Source organism: Asparagus officinalis, chromosome 8, assembly GCF_001876935.1.
Source record: "Asparagus officinalis chromosome 8, Aspof.V1, whole genome shotgun sequence".
Taxonomy (NCBI): domain Eukaryota; kingdom Viridiplantae; phylum Streptophyta; class Magnoliopsida; order Asparagales; family Asparagaceae; genus Asparagus; species Asparagus officinalis.
Genome location: NC_033801.1, coordinates 916,968 through 924,475, shown reverse-complemented (window position 1 = coordinate 924,475; position 7,508 = coordinate 916,968). Strand labels below are relative to the sequence as shown.

The window sequence follows — 7,508 nt, the reverse complement described above, 5'->3', positions numbered from 1 at the left end:
TAAAAATTTAAGTCTAATTTCATATTAAGTTCAATTAAATTAGACTTAAAAGAAGTTAAATTAGACATAACATGATTTAAATTAGACTTAAAAGAAATTAAATTAGTTCTAATGAAAGTTCTTGTTAGTTCTAATAAGAGTTCATGTTAGTTCTAAATAGACCTAACATGAAAAAGATAAGGGCATTTTGGGGTTTTGTACTTTTTATCCTCTTTCTATGTTGAGTTGACGGATAATAATTGCTAAAAGAGGGTTACAACACAAGATGTCACACTTTTTAGGGCTGAACCAGATGAGAAAAAAATAAAGGGGCTGCAGCACATGAAAATATTAGAAATGTTAGGGGCACACCCCCAACCACAATCTCCACCACACCTCCTCTCCCCCTATAGTGCATTGGGCTCCACATCAATTTTTTTTAAAAAATTTGATGTGGGACCCAATGCACTATAGAGGGAGAGGAGGTGTGGTGGAGGGTGTGGTTGAGAGTGTGCCCCTAGCACAATTCTGAAGATATTGCTTTTGGGACATTGACTAAGTAAGTAAATAAATAAAAAAAAGTAATTCCAGTAACGAGTCCGACAAATAAATGTTTGTGGACTTTCCTGCCAATTTCTCCCCACCGTACAGTTCATATATTTATCCTTCCGTATATCTCTTTATAAAATATAAAATAAAAAATAGAAACAAAAATAGCTATTTATATACAAAGAACCAAGCAATCCATTCACTCTTTGCTTGTTCATCATCATCTTCCTCAGATGGGCACAAAGAGTCGATTCAAGCAAACACCCAAAAGAGCAAAAAGGCCAAAAATAATCTGAACAAAGCCCAACATAAAATAGCAACTCGACAAAAGCTCTCTAATGGTGGTTCTGCGATTTGGGTTCTCCTCCTCGTCACCAGTATTAGTCATTTCTCATCAAAGGGGCATGGAGGAAGGAGTTTTTACTGCACCTTCATTGTCGTCTTCTTCCTTCAATCTGTCTGCAAGCTTAGAGCCAGGTGCCATTGCCACGCCCACCAACCGTTCGACACCTGTCCCCTTCGAATTTTTCCATTAGAAAATGCTCGCTTCTCCTCTGCATTTCATCATTCCTACTGTAGATTTCACTATGTCAGCCTTCTCTTCTTTGATCAGCGGCTCCCCATTGCTCAGGTAATAATTGGAGTATGAAAGATTCTAAATTGTTGAATTATTCAGTTACTGATTAATTATTAGCAGGTTTAGTTATTGTGGGAAGCGGAGGAGTTTGAATAAGAGGAACAGGATACAAGCTGGGGAGCCCATTTTGGCTGTGGCTTCTGCTCAGAGCAATCGGACATCGAATTGCCATCCTAATTTCAATCTTGAGGTCTGGTTCTGTGCTCTATCAGGATATTTGCTTATTTGACTGATACCCATTTGAGTTTTTTTTTTGAAAATTATGATGCTCTGGGTAGATGATGAAGGTTGCGAGGGAGAAGTTCACACAGGAGATCTCATTCAGGTCCAAGGATAAGGATATTTCTCTTGTCAAGGTACATCAATATTTCATCTGTGATTGCTAATGTATGAATCATACTATACCTTGTAGGTAATGATCAAAGCTAGATTAAATTGCGATAACTGTGAACTTCTTTCATTTCAGCCCAGTGAGTTCTTTCTAGTGTAACAATTAAAATGTGTTTGACGTCACCATTTTATGTGTCCTCATCTGACACGGGTTGTTTCTAAGAAGAATATTGAATAAGAATATCTTTATAGTTTCCAAAGAATTTCTAATTTTATTATTAATATTTATTGCTTATTGGTCTAAGGAGGGGAGTTTCTTGGCAGCCTATGACACGATAGCATGTCAAAATGGAAAGCTTCCCATCTTAGATATTGCAAACAATTTTTGGATCTATGTAAGGAGACAAGGGGATAATATGAGTATCTACTTATCTTTGGTATACAAGTCATGAAGCAATGTGTGATGCCACGCATAATTATTTCCCATAAAACCAATGGATGTCACTTTAATCTTTTATCGTGTCTTGTTTTTTTTCTTCTTCCCTTCCTTACCTCTTTCGGTTCCTCTTGGCCTTTTGTGGGGTTTGTAATGAGATTCTTTCTGGTTGAAATATGTTTAGATACTATTGCTTCTATATTGTATAATGGAGTTTCTTGTATGGCATGATAATATTGGTCTTTATGTGTACATGGTTTTTTTTGAATGGTGTACGACATTGTCAAAGCTTCATTTAATGTTTCACTCTTCACATAGTGCTGGCAGTTAGATGGGGGGTTTTTTCATCTATAAATTCTGGATTCAAAAAGCCTATACAATATGTTGTTATATTACACATCCTTAGCCATGTTTTTCTTATGAGTTGGGCTATTTGGCAAATGCTTATAGTTTGTAGTTTGATTAAATCCTTCTAGAACGACGCACATCCTTGCCAAATTGGTTAAATGGTTCATATCTGACATATGCATAAGATTATAATGACGCCTCTCATTTTGCCAATTTTATCTTTTGGAGGAGGTTGTGTTTGGTAAGAATATATACATTTGCATTCTCATTTGTTGGAGTTGAATTCATTACTTTATTTTTTGCTCTTCTGGTCTTGTTCACTTCTTTTTTCAGCTTTATGCCCTCTCTTTCCGTATTAGTCGTAAATCTCTGTGATATATGTTACTTATTTTGGTTTGTTCTCATGTACTTATTGTAGGCTTTGTTGCTTGTTGCTGCTGAAGATGAAGCTTTCATGGCTTACAATCGAGACATGGATGCACACTCTATTCTAAGTGAACGGAATGATGCTTCACTGCCATCAGAATCTCAACTGAAATGCCATGACGTAGATGAAATTTCTTTAGCTGGCAGGACGATATCTGGTTGGTTAAAAGAGTTGGAGATTATAGCAAAGGAAGTGGAAGCAGAGCTAGTCCCAAGAGATATTGGCTGCCACTTGGTGGAAGTCTTGGAAGCTGTAAATGTTGTTCTCTTTGAATTGAGAGGCTTTAAAAGATTTCCTGTGCTTGTAGATTCAAAGGTCTCATACTTGCACATGGTACTTAGCTCTGGGCGTGGAAGCGGTAAGCTTCAAGCTTCTAATGTAGATTCATCTGTTCTTATTGTGCTACTGACTGCAATTTTTCACTATCTTAACTCTTCAAATGTTTAATTTCTGGTCTTCTACTTATTTTTCTGACAGCTATTATGCTGAGTATCATTTATATTGAGATATGCCGGAGACTTGGTGTCAGCATAGTGGGTTCTCGAATTGGGGAAGATTTTCTAATTTGGCCTCAGACAGAGAACTTGGAGGTATGTTCTTTATTTCTTTCCCCATGAAATAATAGGGTTGCATGTGTACATTAAAAAAAAGAAAAAAAAGAAAAGAAAATGTAATACTTTATGGTTGTACACTGATGGAACCTGTAGGTTACGTAACATTGTGTGTTGACATCTCATAGTCCCTTATTATGCACCATTGAATTTACAATTGCTAGTTTTTACAAGTGATGATATCAGTAATTAAGTTTATAATCAGTTCATGGAGTTCTAAATATCTGATTCCTGTGTTCCAGGAACTATTTAAGGCTTCTTCTGGACACAGCTGGTTGGTTAAAGTTAATGGTCAATGTGTTGAAGATCCTAAATCAAAAGCATCTGAATTGAACAGCAATTCAATTTTAAGCCTCGATATTGCTACTAACAGAGATATTATAGGGATTGCACTGGCTAATTTGATTGTAAGTGAAAATACAGAACGATTGGCATCCACCTAAAGCCATTTCAGTTTCCACTTTTCCATTTTCTGCCCAAACCATCAATTTTCTTTTCGTCCAGAGGCTTCACTGGAAACGTGCATCAAAATCAAACCGTGGATTGATGTTAACATCTCCATTGCGACCAATACATTCTGAGGGTTCAAAAGTTCCATTGCTTCGGCCGCAAGAACTGAGGTATGGTATTTTGGACGTAGATATTTGAATTGTTGATCAGAGCACAAATCTTTTCTGGATATTCTGCAATGTATAATATGGGAATTTGAACTTGTTAAAATACAAACAATTACAAAGATGATTGTTAATGTGTAGGCTGGCTATTATGGCATCAGAGAGGCTGTTGATTCTCCAGCCTCACAATTGGAGTCTGAGACGAGACCATGGCATGCTGTTGTACTATAGCAGGTATAGTTTCTTCAAACTCTGGCATTAATCACGAGAGAGAGATCTATTTGATTTTTGTACCTACAGGAGGTTTGCTGAAGCAGTTCAGGAACTTAGCATATGCATGGCATTTGCTCCGGCAGAGGAGGCAGAAATACTGGAACCATTTGTTGAGAAGCTCCATCTTTTGCGGGTTGAATCCTCGTGGAAATCTTTGGATCAAGCTGGCTCGCTCGCTGTTCCTTGAGGTTTTATCTGTACATAATAAATTACTAAATTCCATCTTGATGCTACTTTATAAACGTCGTGGATCTAATGTTATGTAGCCTTGGACTCTAAATGGTAGAATGTAAGTTATATAAATCTTGATGTTGTCTTTTCTATCAAAACCTTTGTTCCTTATAACAAAATGCATTTAATTGGAAATTTAATCAGGAGAATTCAAGAAAATTTGAAATATTTGTAACGGAACTACCTGAAAGATGCAAGCCATTGTCTCTAACCATGCTACCTGAAATCTGCAAAACTCCCAACTACCTGTTGCTTTCTATCAAAACTTGGCATACTGCGTGGTAAGAATATAACAGGAAATGGAATGGAAGGAAAAAGAGGTTAAATTAGATATATACGACATACTAAGATTCCTGAAGTATGCAAAGCCATCCGGGTTATGACGATTACACAAATAATGTTGTATAAAAGCTACTTAAAGTTGAATCCACCAGTTAAAGATGATGATGGACGGAAAGAAAGACAAAGATAGAGAATTTTATTAATATTATGCATAAACTAAGCAATGGGGGATCACGATCTACTGTTATTTCGGCAAGACCTGCTAGAATATTGATTGTGCACCGAGTTCCGGTCTCTGATCCTAAACTAAGAAAGATTTTCCCCCGAACTGTGATGCTTAAACATAGAAATATGCAGATATTTATGACCACATATTTTAAGTTAGACAACTGAAACATCCCCTTGCTGATTGTGCACTAAACATGAAGAATCAATGCCTATCCGTACAATTGTCTTGCAAAAGCTTCCTTCAATTTATCTTGAAGGACAGGCTTTGTGCTAATTCTAAATCTTTTCTATGATATACTAATATAAATATTACCAATTGAGTTGCATAAATATCATAAACACTCGAAGGGTAACTAATTGCTTCCATGTATTGTCAAGGGATCTCAACATCAAGTATACCCTGCGGGTAGATACTCAAAACTATTCCACTCTAGAAGAGCATTCCTTAAATATCACATTCCATAGTTTTGATGCACTCGAGCAAATATGAATTTGATGATCCGCAATAGAATACATAGTTTCATTTGCAGATAGCATTTGCTCCTAATATAGTTTCATTTGCAGATAGCATTTGCTCCTAATACCTGACTGTGTCATCAATTTGCACCAACTAAAGAGTTCCTGAAAACAATTTAACATAAATGGAAGAATTATTTCCTTTATGTAGAACTACAAGGAACTTGAATTGCATATTATCCACCACTATGCAGAAATCTGTCCTTGAAACAAGCTTGAAGATCTGAGAAGTAGAAAAATCTGAAGAGCCTCCTAGTTGACAACTTCTTATCAACATACTCATCTATGCTCATCTTTTCTAGTTCTGAGATCTTCAAGCTTTCATCTTTTGACATAACTCCCATCTGAATGATCTCGAGGTCGAGATCTCCCAAATGTCTATATGGCATTCTGATGTACTTGATAGATTCATGCCTGTATCTCATGTTGATAGTTGCTAGTTTAGGATGCCAGTCTATCCATGATTACTCGCGACAATCTTGTAGCAACTTGTTTGGGTAAGCATCAAGCCTTTGCACGTTAAATGCATAACCAGCAAGGGTATGTTTCGGTTCCATAACCTGGAACCTAAACATCTCTATAACCATTTAATTAGTTGATCAGTATGCCACTAACAGAGAATTTACATATGTTTGGCCTGTTTTAATCCCATTCCCAAATAGTCGTACTTATGTTTCGGTAATGCGTTGCTACACACCGACTAAGAATTTTTATATGGTTAGATCAGAAGGAACTGTCAAATGCCAAAGAATTGCCTAACCTTAATGATAGCTAGTGTTCTATTGATTCAAGAATCTTATCCTACCCAATGCGAAACCTGTGGAGTTTCTAACTTGTTAGGTGTGATGTTAGCTCATCGTTTGGTTTGTTTTCCATAACGTTTGCTATCTTTATCTCCTTATCTTTTAAATATCTTTAGGACATCTAAGAGAAGTTGATATTTTACCTAATAATAACAGGTAGTACATAATATATCCATGGTGTCCAATCAATAAAGGCATGCATTATAACTCAAAAGAACATTATGAGAGAAACATTGAGGTGCAGGTTAGCATAGCATCAAAATAACATCGTAATTAGGTAGTGTATCCATATATGAGCAAGTGAAAAATAAAATCTAAAACTTTTGTCATAGAGAACAGCATTAAAAATCTGTACTGAGAAACAAGCTGGATGTATGATAAGCTTAGAATAACTCAGCAACAGAGTTCTTCGATCAAACTTTGCAGAGCTGGAGAGAGAAAAAAGAGACTATTACTTGTAACAAAACTTAAATTAGGCCAATATAGAAAATAAATTTCGCACACGAAAAACTATTGATACCCGTTGACTCCAGTCAACTCCTCCGTCGAGTAACAAGAACAGCAAAAACAACAATGCTTTTATCCCAAAATTTTCGGGCTATTTACATGAAAATATTAATTATAAGTAACTAGCATCGATATAACATAAAATGTTTGAGTAAGCTAGGAAGATAAATTGCAAGGGTAGAGTGAACAGGGATAGCATCCGAAACCCTAACCCTAGCTAACGTATTTATAGCATGAAGGGGTGTACATGAGGATCATGGGATGATGTTGATGTTAGTCATCACAAGCAGTACTTTGAAATTCATGCGAAGCATGTGGACCGTGTCCCCCCCAGGAGACAAGTGTTGGCAATCGGATGCGGTTCGGGTCCTCGGATTCTCCGAACCAATTCCTTGGGTTCTGCCTGATTCCAAATCCTAGTCAGCGGCTTATCGCATCGATTTATTTCATTTATAGCAGGACATCTACATAGACACAGGCTCCGAATCCTTGGGGCTTGACGCCATCCGTACAATGGCAGATTTTTTAATGCTTAATTTATGAAAGTTTATGTGTTTCTTTGTTTTTATGTTTTTTTTTTTTTTTTTTTTTTTTTTTTTTTTTTTTTTTTGATTTCTTGTTCTCGATTCTTTATCCTGGGAGAAGGAAAATATGTCAGATTCAGAAACTGTGGGTTCCCATTGAGGGCTTGTTTGGTTGTTTTTTATGTAAAAACTCCCGGTAGCAACAATGACAGG

General features: G+C 36.5%; 1 protein-coding gene across 1 annotated transcript; it reads left to right on the top strand.

Moving 5' to 3' along the window:
- On the top strand, window positions 689–4,533 carry LOC109820141. The gene is made up of 9 exons (XM_020386236.1): window positions 689–1,159; window positions 1,226–1,355; window positions 1,444–1,521; window positions 2,698–3,064; window positions 3,184–3,296; window positions 3,560–3,724; window positions 3,822–3,937; window positions 4,073–4,165; window positions 4,232–4,533. The coding sequence occupies exons 1-9, from the start codon at window positions 1,068–1,070 to the stop codon at window positions 4,389–4,391; spliced, it is 1,314 nt and encodes a 437-aa protein (XP_020241825.1). The 5' UTR covers window positions 689–1,067; the 3' UTR covers window positions 4,392–4,533.

Excerpts from the sequence above, each read along its gene's own strand:
- LOC109820141 (XM_020386236.1), top strand. The coding sequence starts at position 1,068 with ATGCTCGCTTCTCCTCTGCATTTCATCATTCCTACTGTAGATTTCACT. Across the intron at positions 3,297-3,559 it reads CTCAGACAGAGAACTTGGAG|GAACTATTTAAGGCTTCTTC; the intron begins GTATGTTCTTTA and ends CCTGTGTTCCAG. Across the intron at positions 3,725-3,821 it reads TTGCACTGGCTAATTTGATT|AGGCTTCACTGGAAACGTGC; the intron begins GTAAGTGAAAAT and ends CTTTTCGTCCAG.